Consider the following 16,659-nt stretch of genomic DNA (forward strand, 5'->3'; position numbering starts at 1 on the left):
CCTAAAAATCCCCAGGTTTTCCTCTCAAACTAAACTTATTTTTTCTCGTTTTAAATGAAACACAACATCTCTTAACCACCATAAAGGAGCAGAGGGTTTTGGGTTTCTCTAATAAACAGAAGCAGGCAGCTGATGGCAGCAGTGCTGGAAATATTCACAGACCAGACAGTAATCTCTGGTTTTACACTCATCAGCTCATCGTTTCACATAAGAAATTCAGATTAATTTATCAAAGCCAAAGCACTGGAATACTGATGGTGCATCAGTATCATATAGTGCTGTTAAAAATCTGATATATGTGTCATGTCAGGTTTTCCTTTAGGGATCAATACCATGTAATTTGATCACTGATTATGTGTGCTGGACACTGTTACCACTGAAGGAGCTGAGGGTTGAATCAAGGACACTGCAGAAGCTATCAGTAGGATTAATGTCACATATATCACACCTAATTTATTTCCTAAATGTTTGCTTAACTGCCAACACTTCACATTAAGCATTAAGTCACCGTTCCCCTGATCATACCCAAGTAACGAAAACTAAAAGGAGACATTTTGAGAATCAGCAGGCCCGCTTGATTTAAAGACTTGACCTTGGATTTAAATGTTTGTGGATGACACCCAATTGTATGTCCCAGTAATTCCTGGTACCACTGATGCCTCACATATTATATCCTGCCTTGTTGTAACTCAACCTTGGATGTCTGAGAACTTCCAGCAGTTTAACAACTCACAATCTGAAATGACCATAACCACGCCAGCCCCGGCACCAGAAAACACCCTTAAAAATTTTCCATTTGTCTTGGTCTCTATCAACTAATGCTCATAAAGAGGCCTGTGGGTGTTATTTTTCCACTCTGAGTTGTCTTTTGATGTCAGCTGCAGTCACAGAAAAGGTCATCCGTGCTTTTAAGCAGACTTGACTGCTGTAATAAACTTTATTCTTGTACCAGCAAGTGAAACATGCAAAGACCCATCCCATCAAAATAAGTCGTACAACTAAAAAGGTTTGTCAGAATCAATAAATAAGATTTTTTAAAAATCTTCCAATCATGCTTTTAATTAAGTGCCAGTAATATGTCCCCTCCATTAGTTTTTAGAGTGCAACTTCCCTTCAGTGGTTACTGGTGCGTTTTAAAATCGATTTTAAGATCATGCAGCTTATTTTTTTAAAGCCTTAAATGGTCTGATTCCTGAACATATCTGATCTGCTGACTGACTGGAAATCTTATTGCTGCTTCAGATCTTCTGGCAGATTCTTACCAACAATTCCAAAGTCTCAACTAGTCAACAGCTTTACTCTTTCAGTTCCTCAGCTGTGGAAATGCTTGTCTGTACTTTCTGAAGGTGATCTCACACAGGCAAACCCAGCATCCTGTTTCAAATCTCTTCTTAAGAATCACATAGCTTATTCCTAATTGTTAGTATTGGGTGTAATTTATGTAATTGACTTTATCTTGTGATGTTTTTGGATCTTATTTACTTGCAATATCTGTTTGTATTGTAAAGCACTTTGTAACTTTATTTTTGAAATGTGCTTTATAAATAAAGACATTATTATTACTAATAACTTGTAAAGTATGTACTGTACACAGCAGGCCTGACTGCTATTTTTGTGTCATCTCTAAAAGCAGCACACCTGCTATTAGAGATGGACAGAGAAACCCCTTTATCATTCTTTACAGCTAATATAGTAGACTATTTTTCATGCGTTGAAAAGCTAAATACATTTATTAAAAGCAGTATTCCACTAATATGTTGTAGTAGAATACTCAGCAGATATCTCACTGTGGCTGCTCAGTGACACATGTAAATGGAACACAGCCACTGTTAATGTTATTACTTACACCCATAATGTATCTGCTACTGTTGTGAGCAGGATGGAGTCTCAGCATCTGAGGCTGATCAGGCCTGACTGGGCCATTTTAAAGATAATATGCTTTAAAGACATATACATACTTTTATAAACAGAACATATGTGCCATAGAGTGTAAAATAATAGTTCCTTCCTCAAAATGAGCTACAGATAGTTTTTGAGTAGAAAATAATCTAATCATGAGACATCTGTGTGGTATCTCTCCTTTTTAAACCCAGATTGTTCCATTAATTGTGAAAAGGATGACATTTTCATCCATAAACTGGATAACAACATGTCTGAGTCTGCATGTGATAGAGAGATGAATACATCATTTAAAACAGTGTTGTGAAGTATTATGGGATGAATGCTGAGCGCTGACACAAACAAAAGCTTAAAATGTAACAAAGTGCTTCTTTAATCGCTCCTGTAGCTGCATGTACTTTTTCAGCCTTAACGGTTCACATGTAATACTATGCGTGTACCGTAGGGAATTGTAATAATGTTCAGACATGCACTAGAAACCAGCTCCAGCCTCCCAGTTGTATGAAACCTGACCTCTCTTGTTGTTTTTCTGGGCTCTGAGAGGAACTGACTGTTTGACTGATGACAGCCCACAGCATCTCTGCCCTTTTCTAACCAAGCGCTGTTTATGTTTCCCCAAACGTCCTCCTGAGTTCGAGGCAGAAGTGTGGCAGCAAAACAGCAGCCAGGCGTCATGAGACCTTCAGAGACAGGACATTTAATCTCAGGTTGTGATTTACAGCAGCAGTCTTAGTTTCCGGTACAACCACAGTTCCTATCTGGCACATTGAACTCTATTAACTAACATTCAGTGCCTTTTCACACTGCATTAAATGTCTAGTTTTGTTTGCCTCCAGCTGACTTCAGTCAATTTAGTTTCAGTGATAAATCTAAATCCTATTTTCTGTCCAAGTGCTTATGTTGTAAAGGTTTATTCCACCCAAAATAATACTTTCTGTTCAAGTACTTATTTTAAAAGTTTATTCTATTTAAATAGCATTTTCTAACTAACAAATTGTTGTTTTAAAGGTTTATTCAACCCCCAAAAAAATATTTTCTGTCCAGTTACATAGAGTTCAAATGTTCATTCCACTCAAAATACTGCTTGCTGTTAACTTTCTGCTAGTTTTAAAGCTTTATTCCACCCAAATAGTATGCTTTAACAACTGATTTTGTTACGATTTCGTGGCTGAAGAACCAAATGCAGACAAACAGACCAACTCAATGGTTATAATGAAAAAAGGGGTTTTATTTAAGGGAAACTCAAAAACCAGTAATCAGGAACTGAACTATAGCCTAGCCGCGCTAGACAACCCACGGCAACAAATTTAATTCTCTGCCAGCCAGGGTGGGTCTAGTTACCCTCCATAAGGCTCAAGGTTGGATGCTCCTAAAACTGGCCGAACAAATCACCATGAAGTGTAGAGTCAGAAGGCGGGCGTAACTAAGTGACAACAGAGGCATGACGATTCTGACAGAAACAACCGGAAACAACTAGCCTAGCCGTACTAGACAACCCACGGCAATTAATTTAATTCTCTGCCAGAGTCGACAACAGTCATTGAGCTCCATTAGCACCGACTCCGAATAATCTTTCTGTCTAATATACTTGAGCTTTACCCATTGATTGTATAAGGCTTCATCGAACTACTGCATCCTCTGATTGGCACTCTAGGAGCCTATCCGTTGCGCTGATTGGTTGTATACCTACCCAATTGCTGCAGAGTGATTTGATAGACAACCTTTTAGCCCGCCTCCCTCCCTGTCGAGCGTGCTGAGACCCTTGCGTCTTCAGAGCATGGGTCTAGCGCGGCTAGGCTAACTGAACTAGGGAAGCGGGACCGGAACCAAATTCAACTAATGTAGTAGTACAAAAATGCAAAAACAAAACCAAACTAAGGGGAAGTACTCACACCAGAGGAAACAAATAATCAAGGAGGCACACAGGCAGGAGTATCCAAGAGCAGAATCCAAAAGGTAAGGCCATTAGGGGGAAGCAGATGAGTCCAAAAACTGATACAGTCCAAAGGTATAATCTTGTGAGGGAAAGAGTTGGCACGTGTGACTGAGGCAATGATCCGGCAGAGACTGAGGGGAAGAAGGGAGCTTATATAATTGAGGGGAACAGGTGAGTGAGGTGAACTGATTAGCTGCAGCTGGTGCCAATGACAGCAATTAGGCGGCTGATTGCAGGCAGACAGGCAGTGAGCGACTTGGGAGACAGACAGGAGCTGAGGCAGAATCCTAACAGATTTATGGTTTTCAAGGTTGATACCATCCGAAATATTAAATATTATTTTCTATAAATATAGTTTTAAAGGTTTATTCCACCCAAAGTATTATATTCTCTACAAATGCTCAGTATCTTACACTTTTATCCCACCCAAAATATTACTTTTTGTCAAAGTACTTAAACTTGCAAAGTTTTTTTCATCCAAAGTACTACTTTCTGTCCAAGGACTTGCATTTTTAAGGCTTTATTGCACCCAACAATACTTATATACAAACAATACTTTCTAACAAATAATGTTTTGGTTTTAAAAGCTTCTTTCACCAAAATACAATTTTCTGTCCAAATACTTACAGTTTAAAATGCTTATTTCAACCAAAAATACAACTTTCTGTCCAGGTATTTATAGTTTAAAATTTTATTCCACCCCAATTATTGTACTTCTTTAGGAACATATAATGTTTCAAAGGTTTATTCAACCCATGCATAATGCTTCCTGTCCAAATTCTTACAGTTCACAATGATAATTTGACTCAAATATTTCTTTCTAAAGAGAATATTATGGTTATAAAGGTTTCTTCTAACAAAAAATACTTTTTTTTGTCCAAGTACGTACATATTTTTAAAGGTTTATTCCAACTGAGTAGGACTATGTAAGAAACAGCTTGTGGGTTTAAAGGTTTATTCCAGCCAAAACTGTACATAGTTCATTTTTGGTCCACTAACTGAACTAGGAAGGCCATCTATCCAACAAGTGGTCGCCATGTTAGTAAGAGTTGATGAAAAACAAGAATCCTACAGCTACAGTCCTGAGAATACTGCACGCAGTCGCTGCTCTTCTTATGTTTTTCAGTGTACTTAGTCTAAATGCAAGAGTACACCGTGTGCTGGTGGGGGAATACTGTAGAATACATGCTGATATTATCGATTACTTCCTCTAGAAGTCACATACACTCGGCGGCAGTGTAACGATGTCTTCCTCACGGCGGTTTTCCTTAGGAGGTGGTGGCAGCAGGGGGAGGAGGAGGAGGAGCAGGAGGAGGATGGATACGGAGTGACGACGGTGTCACAGCTCCACAACAGCTCAGGTTGACTTTAACTAGCAGCGTAAACACACCGAGGGAATAAAAGAGTCGGAGTTTTAACTAAACACTTCAGGAGCGTCTTGTTGGTCGTTTCTTCTCCTTGTTGTTGTCGCTCTCCGGAAGGAGGAGGAAGGATATTATGGCTGCTGTCTCCCAACAGATCCAGGGACTTCAGTCAGATGAGGTAAACTTACACATCAGGCTGCTCTTGATACTGTCGTTAGCCAGCTGGCTAACTACCAACCTTTGCTAACTACCAGCCTTCTTTAACTAAACACGGAATAACTAGAGTGTTAGGCGACGTTAACTTACTACCTGGTTAACTTGCGACGTTGTGAGTTTCGTCTTATCTCGATAAACGAGTTACTTATTGATAGAAAATCGATAACAGCTCCCAACTACTCCCAAGCTAACACTATAGTTTCATATCAAAGAGCGCGAGCTGTACTTTGTTTTCAGGCAGGAAACCAGCGAGCTGTCAACGCCTTCCTGACCAGAAATAAAGCACCAAACTCTCAGTTATCTCCCTAATAATTTATGTGGTCGCTGCTGTCTGGGCAGATAATCATGTTTGACGAGGTCCAGAGGTGTCAGAGCCCATGTGATCGATTACGAAACTTCCCGCAGATCGACTGATTTCCCAGTAAAAGTGAGGCAGTGGTTACTATGGTGGGAAATGTTCACCAGTGCCAAGCATTGTCAGGATGTTACATCATCCTCAGACTGAACACTGATTGTGCTGGGGCTGTGCACTGTATGCATGCGATAGATATTTATATGAAAGACATACTAATGTGATTCAGCATGGATTGTGTTTCTGTTTATTGTTATTATCTAACGCCTTGCTGTTGACTTCTATTGTGTACTTACTTTTATGTAACAGACTTGAAAACCCTGTAACACAGGACAGTACACAGTTGGACTGAACTAGCCCAATAATTTATATATATAGCTGGGATTGGAGTGTGTTTTTATTATTCTATGGTCTAATTCCACTTTCTCTAGTCTTCCTATTTTCTACAAAGGGACCAATTTCTACCACCTAATTAAATAAATGCGTGCCAGATTGAAAAAAATAAAGGTTGTTGCTAGAGGAATCATATAATATTGTTAGTAATTGAATCAACTTAATAAGGTATGTAACTTCAACTCAAATCTCTGCATTAGTTGATTTAAAGCTAAATTCAGGCTGTAGTAACTTAATTTAATTGGCTTGATAACCTAATTTTTCTTTACCTTGAGTTCAGAATTTCAAGTCCCCTCTTTGCATGTCTGAACAATTTCAGATTGTTAAGACTGGTAGTTAAAAATACATTTGATTGTAGAGGAAAAGTTAATTCCTCTTACCCAATATAGTTTGTTGGCTGAATATAATGTCCTTAAAAGTTTTTAAGAACTTATAACAATTGATGCAAACTTGTGCTTTACTTGGCTAATTTGATTTTTTTTAGATACTTCTTGAATTTTATTGGTGATACATACTTTCACTGAAGTGAAGTTGGACGTGTTCAGCTTTTACTTGTAAGAAAGTATTAATAAACAGCAGTAGTACTACTTAAATTTAGGCACAATGTTTAAAAACTTCATCCACAACTGTAAGCCTGGTATATCTTTAGACTATTGCAGCTTTCATCTTGACAAACTCTAAGAAGTTTTAACATTTAACAGCAATTCTGTGCTGGATAGAGTTGCTTTTAAGGCTCTTGTTTTACCTAGTATGACCTTGCATAGACTTGCATGACCTAACTTATACAATATCTTATTATCGGAGTTAATTATACCATATACACTGGCACACCCTCTATACTCTCTCAATGCTAGTTTCTTGATCATTCCTTCATTTATCAAAAAAAAAAAAAATTTGGTTTCAAAACATTTGCCCTCTATGCAGTCTATGTATTTCAAATCAAGAATGTAAACATACATCTATTCACTTTATTATGGCCTCCTCTAGAACTCATAATGTAGTTGGGTCTGTTACCTTTTCAATCATCTCTTTAACATTGATGTTTTACCGGAGTTGCTTTGTTTTCATTTTAATTATTATCTTACAGTACATGCTGTTCTTTTTGATTGTACAGTGTATTGAGACTTGTTGCATGTTGATTGTGCATTTAATGTAAAACGGATCTAATGGTCTACCTGTTTGTCTGCTGTTTGGTATGTGATTTATGAATGATTGCAACTTTCCATCTGTACAATAGTCTTTAAGTAGTCTCCATTGCTGTCTTAATGTCATGATAAAGTCATCAGTTTTTGTGTTTGTTTTTTTTTGGCATATTCAGGATGGCACCAGAATCCTAAAAGTGAAAGTCATTGGTGGAATCGGACTGGCCAAGAAAGATATTCTTGGAGCCAGGTAGGTTGGGGCAGCTTAAGGCTTACTTGTATTTTTGTCAATATGTTTCTCAAATAAATCACTGTAGTGTCTTCAGATAATAAGTTTTGTTTAATCAACAGCCCTAAACCCAAACAGATCTCCCCCCTACACCCCCAGATTACTCTGATTAAGCCCATCATTGTCTGAAACCCCTTTAAAACCCAAAGGACTTTCTACTCTGCATTGTTATCCAGAAAACCTTGATTAACCCTGGGTGATCATAGTTTACTTTTTAGTTCCAGTCTAGTTTTTATTTATTTTGTTCATTCAGTGAAAACTAGTCTTGTTGGGAATTTTAGCCACAAAGAAAGTTAATAACTGTTCCCTAAAATTGCAAATGTAACTCTTAATGCCCCATTTACAATGTTTTTGTCCCTGGTTTTTCTTTTGCATTTATGTTTAGACTTCTCTGTAATCTGTACATACAATCTGACAGTCACATCTAGTTAGGAGTTAATGATATAATGTTTTTGTCATTGCTCCACTTTTTTGTACTTACATGTACTGCATGTTCAAGTTATGGACAAAATTGCTTTGTTAGTCTTGCTTTTCTGTAACATCTGTCTCCAAATACATTAGTAATGAAGCACAGTAAGGATCCACAACATGAAGCAGGAGATGAAAGCGCTTAAGTCCCAGTACAAGGAGGCAAGTAAGGAGGTACGCATTGGTTTGGTCCAGCTGATGCATATCCTTCGAAAGAAGATCAGAGTCCCACTTGGACAGAATGGCATCGGAGGCGTGAAAGGGCCTGTAAAAGAGCTGCCTTTATTACCAACCCATTGAAGTTTACCAAGGAGTTGCTGGGGCCGAAGCGCAGTAGGAGACTAGTCTGCTCAAAGGAAGAAATAGACCAACATCTAAAGCAGACATATAGCAATCCAGAAAAAGAGCAGGAGTTGGGAGAGTGTGCCATCTTAATAGATCCCCCTGAACCGAATGCACAGTTTGACATGTCAGAGTTGAAGCCAAAGGAAGTCAAAGAGGTTATCGGCAAAGCAAGGGCAAGTTCTGCACCAGAGCCAAGCAGCACTTCATACAAGGTGTACAAACACTACCCCAGACTCTTGATGCATCTGTGGAAAATCCTGAAAGTCTTATGGAGGAAGATCCCAGATCAGTGGAAAGTGGCTGAAGGGGTTTGGATCCCGAAGGAGGAAAACTCCACCCAGATTGACCAGTTTCACATCATCTCCTTGCTGTGTGTCGAGTCAAAGATCTTCTTCAGCATCGCAACCAGATGGCTGTGCGCCTGTCTGGCCAAGAACAACTACATCGACACACCAGTCCAGAAGGGTGGTATTACAGAGATGCCAGGTTGCCTGGAGTGTACAGGAGTGGCAACTCAGCTGATCAGATAGGCCAGAGAAAACAAAGAAAACCTGTCAGTGCTGTGGCTTAACTTGGCGAATGCATTCAACTCCATTCCTCACCAACTGACACAGCTCACGCTGACTAAATATCTGTGACACTGTTCTCCATTGCCATGAATATGCTGACAACATTTGCTGAACCTGAGGACAGAGGCCCCAGAATTAATTCCACCCAACAGCAACCACCCATCCAGGCATTCATGGATGACCTCACAGTCACCACAGAATCAGTCCCAGGCTGCTGGTGGATTCTGAAGGAGCTCGAGAAGTTGGTAGATTCTGCCTGGATGTGCTTCAAACCGGCCAAATCAAGATCCTTGGTGCTGAAGAAAGGGAAGGTGGAAGACAGGTTTCAAGCACAGCCATCCCAGCCATCTCAGAGAAGCCAGTCAAGAGCTTGGGAAAGGTGTTTGACAGCTCTCTGAGGGACACGACATTCATCCAGTCGACCTGTACCGAGTTGGATGGTTGGCTTAGGGCTGTGGACAAGTCAGGCCTACCTGGGAAGTTCAAAATCTAGATATATCAGCACGGCATTCTTCACTCCTCAGTTCCCATCTCAACTGTCGGACTTTAGAGAGGAGGTTAACAACCACTTCAGAAGATGGTTGGGCCTGCTGAAGAGTCTGAGCAGCACTCTATGGGCACCACACCAAACTACAATTGCCCTTCAAATCCTTGGAGGAGGAATTCAAGTTGTCAAAAGCCAGATAAGTGATACAGTACAGGGATTCTGATGATCCAATGGTGGCCAGTGCGGGGATCCAAGTGAGGACAGGCAGGAAGTGGAAGGCTGAGGAGGCCATTCAGGAAGCTGAATCAAGGCTGTGACACAGGAGGCTGGTAGGAGTGGTCACATCAGGACAGGCTGGGTTAGGGTCCTTTCCATCTCTCCAAGTGAACACCAACAAGGTCAGTCAAAGGTGCCACCAAATTCAGGAGGGGGTGAGGCAGGAGTGGTGGAGGTGAGAACCTGCAAGGTGGTGGGAATGAAACAGCAGGGAGCATGGACAAGATGGGAGAATGCAGTGTAGAGAAAAGTGACCTGGGCTGAGATTTGGAAAAGAGTGTTTCACCACACCAAATTTCTCATCCGGGCTATGTATAATGTGCTTCTAAGCCCATCAAATCTGCACACATGGAGCAAAACAGAGACACCGGCGTGCCCACTGTGTCAGCAGAAGTAAGGCACCCTGGAACACATCCTCAGCAACTGTGCAAAGGCTCTTAGAGAGGGTTGGTACTGATGGAGGCACAATCAGGGCCTAAAGACCATCACTTAGGACATCAGCACAGGAGTTGAGAGGTCAAGTCTGACCCTCCAAAGCAGACCATAACCTTCGTCAGAGCTGGGTAGCAACCAAAACCTGCCAATAGACCTCGAGCTGCAGCTTAAGTTTCCCAACCACCCTAAGACCAGACATTGCCCTTGTGTTGGAATCCACCAAGCAGGTTGTGCTGTTGGAGCTGAAAGTCCCATGGGAAGACCGCCTGGAGGAGGCCTTTGAATGGAAGCTCTCCAAATATGCAGAGCTAGTCAACAGCTGTCAGCAGGTAGGAACGAGAGCAAAGTGTCTTCCAGTAGAAATGGGATGCAATGGTTTTCTAGCATGTTTCTTAACTAGAGATTTCAACCAGTTGTACATTAAGGGAGAGGGGAAGAGGAGAGCCATCCGCTGAACCAAGGTAGTGGCAGAAAAAGCCTCAAGATGACTGTGGCCCAAGAGAAGACAGCCATGGAGTCATAGTAGCTACCCGTCTGGACACAAGCTTGGGTCTGATCTCCCTCAATTGGGTCACCTGGAGGAGGGTGTCTGATGTTGACAGACCCGAAACACCCGATGGTTACAGGAACATTACTGATGTTGTGTCCAGAGCCATCAGTAGATGTATAGTCATATGAATGATTGCTGCCTATAAGACTGAGTAATGGAGCATGCTATATTATTTGTGGATATGGTTTTCTTGACAGTGCATATATCATTATAAACAGCATTTTCGGTCAACACTGGATGACCTTAGACTTACTGCAGCTATTACGTTAATGTTTCTCAGCTCTGAATGCAGTGACTGATCTCATCAAACAACAATGTAAAGGTTTCACTTCCCTCAGAGATAAAGAAAAGAGTCATTTCAGAGGAGCACGCACAAACCGCTAATACAAAGAGAGCAGAGTGCAGATCATAACAGTCTATAAATGATGTCTGCGAATCTAAATTTTAATGTGTCTCTCTTTTCCTGTTGCAGTGATCCATACACGAGGATGTCTCTGTATGACCCTGTCAATGGAGAAATCGCAAGTCTTCAGACTAAAACTATTAAAAAGGTGAGAAGTTGAACACCTGCATTTGCAGATACACTTGTCTTATTTGTGGACTTTATGGATAATGTTTTTTTTTCTCATATAACCTGAAGACACTCGACCCAAAGTGGAATGAAGAATTCTTTTTCAGAGTAAGTTAAAATTAAAAATATATTACCACTAAATGTTTCATTTTACATGTATTTATCTCTTAGATAATCAGGTTTAACCATAAAATGTTGCAATTCTTCATGTTGGTTTTGTTTACTGTGGAGCATGTTAATAGTAATGTCGTTGGGCGATCGAGCAGATTTGACTTGACAGTTTACTTTGTGTTGCAGGTTGACCCCACAAAGCATCGCCTGCTGTTGGAGGTGTTTGATGAGAACCGCCTGGTAAGTTATTGTGTTAAGTTCAAACTTGGATCAACAAAAAGAAAATGGTGTTAAGTAGTTGTCTTGGACAGATTTTTTTTGTCCGAATTGCTCTTGTTCAATTTTTTTTCTCTGCAACAACTGTTTAAGTCCGTCTTCACTGAAAGTAGTTTGATTCCAAGTGTCGCTCCAAATGAGCAAGGCGTCTTTAAATGGTCGGGTTATTAGTAGCATCTTTGTCATCGGTATTGTATAGCATTGCATTTCCAAGCGAAATGGAGAATTTGGGTAGGTTTTTGCTTTTCCTTCTTTCAATTGAATACATTAGTTGGGATTTGATTGCTAAAATGTGGGAGAGATTGGGTAAATCCTGTAGAGCTGAAGAATCTTTCTGGAGCAACAGTAAGAAGAGGCAGATGACTAGCGATTAGCCTAAATAGATACCTCCCTTACCTGTGCTGCTATACCAGAAGGAGGATACCAGGAACCAAAAAAAACTAGACTTCAACCGTAATCTGTATTTTCTCACGTTTATCAGCAGAAAACTAAACATATCTACTACCATGATATTACTATGCTAGTTGCCAGTCAAGTTACCAGTGCAGTATGGTTTTATTTAATGGACGTGCAAACGAGTCACCCCAAATTTTGGTTTATTTGATATGTAGCGACCTCTGTAACTGTTATCAGACATATTTTTATCTTTTATGAGGAGGAAGAAGAGAGATTTTCCTGTAACGAGAGATAAATGAGTGATGCAGGAACACAGGACTGGAATGGGGGTATTGTTTTCTGAATTTCTTGGCTGACTATCCCACATTGGCAGTGATACAAACCAAAAACTGTGTCATCGGTCGCACTGTGTGGATTTTTACTGCTTGGCTGACAGTGCTTACTGTTGTCTAAATAATCCACCTGCCTGGTCGACAGTCATTTAAGCTTATGACCTTCATAGGTACAGCAATTTCTCAGTCTCATATTCATTTCAAGCCCTGCTTATTTGGAGTTGGCTCCAGTCTGGTCCATTTAATGTCAGAAAATGGTAAACAATGCTTGAGGAATTTGTCAAAGCCAAGAAAGACGTTTTTGCATTTCTTGTCTGGCTAAGTGTGAAATCATTATTCTCAGTGAAACGATGCAGCTCTAGTTTACTTAAAAGTATTAAAAAACAGTAATAAATTATAGTTAATTCTTAGTGCACATCACTTTTACACTTTTAATGCAGCACACACAGGAAAAACGTCCATTTGTGTTCATAAGCTCAGTGGTTATCTTGCTGCACATGACAGATGACAGTTTATGATTATGATAATATGTGTTTTGATAACCGGATTATGTTTAAAACCTCAGGGGAATCCCTTCATTGACAGATACACTGTCTCTCCAGACTTGTTTTAAAAAGTATCTCATAGAGAGCACAGTCTCGGAAATCAGTTTTACGAGCCTGTTTGTCTACATCTTAATTGATAGTTAGAACACACTCCGTATACAGAACAAAAGTCAAATAAATTTGAAACGGTGACATTTGAGATGCTTACAGAGTAGCTTTAAATAAATTATGCTTTGATATAAAATTCCTCTGTATGCAGCTTATTTTATATTCAAAAAAACACCATGAAAGCCAAACAAGGAAATGTGTCATGTTTTTGTAGATAAGGGTCCAGTCAGTGCAAGGTTAACTTTGGTTTGTTTACCTTTCCAAGATACGCCAGCCCTTATTTTGCCATGGTATATGTTATATTGTTGGAAAACTGGAACACTCCATTAATCACAGCTGTAAATATGGGCAAATCTGGCTTCTCTTGTGGCTAGTGGAGATATTATGTGTTGTGATGTAGCTAAATGGTTTATGTTGGCAGCAGCAACTTGGTGAAAAGTGTTTGAGGTTTTTGTGCTCATAAATCTTTAATCTTTATTATTATACTGCTTGTTTGTTTCTGAATTGTAATTAAAGCTCGTGTCCGGAGTTTCCGTTTGTTTTCAATTTATGTATCATTTTTTAACAAAGCTTAAATGTGTTAGTCTAGTTCGATACTATAATATAATGTTAGTATGACGCGATATGAAAATTTATTCATGAGCTCCGCCTTCCTCTCATAGACCCCCATGTTATTCCAAAAAGCGCCGGTCGCTGCCGACCTATCAAGTTCGAGCTTCAGCTTTGTCATGCTGTCAATCAACGGTTACGCGCACAGCAAGCAAGCCCATGCAGAGGTGGGCGAGCTACGCACTACGCAACCGCGCGCACATTTGTTTTGCTTGTGGAGGAGAGAGCATCAGGGCTCAGCAACTTCCAGAAAAGTTACCAATCCCACGGCTTGTCAGGCCAAGAGACTGCAGGACGTTTTTTGGCTCGGGGTGCTCGCGTCGCTCCCCGACCACGGCCTCCATAGCCCGCCTGACGGCTTCGTTTAGAATGCCCGACCTCTGGAGGAAGATGCTGGGGCGTCTGGGACATACTCTTCGTCAGAGGAGTCGTGTAATTCTGAACTCTAGATAGAAATAAATAAACAATGTAACACATATACACGCGTAAATGCACTAAGTTTGATAAACAACGTCATCGAGAGGGATACACGAGTGTAATCACATATTGAAACTTTACTCGTTCGTCCTAGCAGATTCATGTTATTTTGGTATTAGGACAAGTTAGACTCAATACAGAATTCTAAGGTAATTCCTTTATTATTTACTAAATGTACTAAATGTAGAAGAGTGGAAAACAGCAAAACAGGCAAGATGCTGCAGCACTCCGGGCACTCCTCTCAGGTAGTGCGTGCGTGCACAAATAAAGGGGCGAAATCAGAGGGAGGGTGGGACCAACAGTGTTTTGGGAGACGCTGCGATTCAAACTCCGGACACGAGCTTTAATGATTAAAAAAAGGAATATGACAAAAATCTAAATTTTCGAGAGAGATAAACAACAATACCAAACAAAAAATACTTTCTGCACACACTTTAAGCACATTTTACATGTAAGCTAATTACCAACTGTGGTGATGATAGATTAATCCATTTGAAGGATTTTTTTCAAAGAAAAAAGTTTAAAATCTTGGATTCCAGCTTCCTAAATGTGAATTTTAAAATAATATATGTCATGCACAAATCTAAGAATGCCATCTTAGGCTTTAGGAAATAGTTTTCAATATTTTTCAAAAATGTTTTGACAATTTATGGACTAAACAACCAATCAATTTATAGAGAGGATAATGGTCAGACTAACAGTGAAAAATAATTGTTAGTAGCGGCTCTGTCCTGCATTCCCATGGAAACACATAGATACAAGTGTGTCCTTGTAGTTGAGTTAGGTGACTGGAGAACATGTGAATCCAAATGCCGGTGTCTAGTGTTCTCTTATTCATTACGCTGCTGGTGCACGGTATCGTTAAAGATCTGAGGAGTTCCTGGTTGTAGGAGGATATCAGTTGAACTGGTGATCCAGTTTCATACTGGTCTGATGCATAGCAGGTCCTCAGACACATGAGCTGGAAGCCACTGCCATCTGAGACTAGCTGTTAACTGTCTGTATCTGGATGAAATGTAAACACAGCGGAGCAAAGTCCGGAGTTTGATCAGACCAAACATCACCTTACCCTCTACAGTTTATTTGAATATGAAATGTAGGGAATTAATAATGGATCTACTTCTCTTACACCCACATGCACCAGATTTATGGGGAGTAAACCACAATTTAATCATTTGGGAAAAATTTTTAATAAATTAGCTGTAAGAAACGACACATTCAGTAGCATGTGCAGCCCAGCCTTGGATTAGTTTTTACAGATGGATTTTCTACTGCATATTTCACATACAATGGCAAATATAAACTTGTCTTTAGAGATCTAGACATATTTTTTATGCAAACTAAATTTGTAAGTCTCTGTACTGGAATGAATGAAGTGTTTTGCATTTGTTCAGTTTTATTAAGCTGCTTTGCACTCTGTTGTGTTGTTAGCTTTAAACATGTGTCTTGTTGTTTGCAGTTGTAATGAGTTGGGCTTCATTACAACTTGCAAGCTTCACAACAGACCTAATCACTGCTTCAGCAACCCGTCCTACTGGTAAAGTCTGCTCAGTAGTTTTTAACAGAGAGGTTTCTACAAGAACAAGTCAGAGCACAGCCATGTGCTTGACAGCAACTGTTTATTTAAAAGAAAAATCCAGTAGTTTATGCACAATGTGTCTTATTTTGAAGAAGTTCTCTGCACAGAACTAAAAATACTGTGCTGTGAAAACAAAATCATGGGATTGCTTTGACCCTCTCAGCTGATGCATTCCTGATTTGTGTAATTCCTTTGTGTTGCTTTCTAATTCTGTAGTCTTCTCAGTTCATTTGTACAGGAATTTGTACAACATTAACAGTTTTCCATGATTGCGCAAACGTTTGGCTCAGACTGTTCTTGTTCTGTCAATTATTAGGTAATAATAAAAAATAAATATAATCATAAAACAGTCATCACATACACAGCACAAGCACTTATCTACATGAACTCAGCTCCTCCTTCACTCTGTCGGTTTGTTTGGCAAGATGTTTCTAGAACGTGTCTCTATGTCACACGTTAACAGTCACGTGGTAAAATAAACTTGGGTGGGACTGACTTGGGTTTGCCTTGTCATGCTCCAGGTAGGAGTTTCATAGAAGTTTGGAGGGTGTGTCAGTGCTATGAGTGTATTTCTGGATAGGTGTGTGTCACTAATGCTCTGACATGCTGAAAACTTGTTGATGATTGAACAGGGTAGCCACAGAGTTTGAGAATAAAACTGGCCCTTTTGGTAGTTTAATTCCAAGATATGTTCGGTGGATGATAATTGTCCCCTGCTGATAAATTCTGTTAATTTACTGAACAACTGTTTCTTGCAGTGGCATCATCAGATTTCTTTGTTTAGCATTTTGTGCATCATGAAAGCCTTTTCTGAAAAACATTGCATTATTATTCAAGATTAATCTTTATTTGTTTTTTTTGTTTTTTTTGAAACTGTAAGGTTTTACTTCTAACATCATCACCAAGTCAGTTTCGCTTAAGAAACGTGAAGGAG

The 16,659-nt window shown here is 39.8% G+C and overlaps 1 protein-coding gene across 2 annotated transcripts in view; it reads left to right on the top strand.

The window, feature by feature from the left end:
- Nucleotides 1-5,088: 5,088 nt before the first annotated feature.
- The window catches only part of nedd4a (NEDD4 E3 ubiquitin protein ligase a), a 35,495-nt gene continuing 23,924 nt past the window's right edge, over nt 5,089-16,659 (top strand). Inside the window, exons 1-5 of one of the 2 annotated variants that reach the window (XM_022213005.2) lie at nt 5,089-5,377; nt 7,479-7,552; nt 11,194-11,272; nt 11,362-11,400; nt 11,590-11,643. In XM_022213005.2, the coding sequence (XP_022068697.2) occupies nt 5,333-5,377; nt 7,479-7,552; nt 11,194-11,272; nt 11,362-11,400; nt 11,590-11,643 (291 nt within the window). In that variant the 5' untranslated portion in view covers nt 5,089-5,332. Of the gene's footprint in view, nt 5,378-7,478; nt 7,553-11,193; nt 11,273-11,361; nt 11,401-11,589; nt 11,644-16,659 lie in introns of those variants that run through there. The other variant, XM_051943375.1, reaches the window with a different exon arrangement.

The sequence above is a fragment of the Acanthochromis polyacanthus genome, chromosome 2 (assembly GCF_021347895.1).
Source record: "Acanthochromis polyacanthus isolate Apoly-LR-REF ecotype Palm Island chromosome 2, KAUST_Apoly_ChrSc, whole genome shotgun sequence".
NCBI lineage: Eukaryota > Metazoa > Chordata > Actinopteri > Pomacentridae > Acanthochromis > Acanthochromis polyacanthus.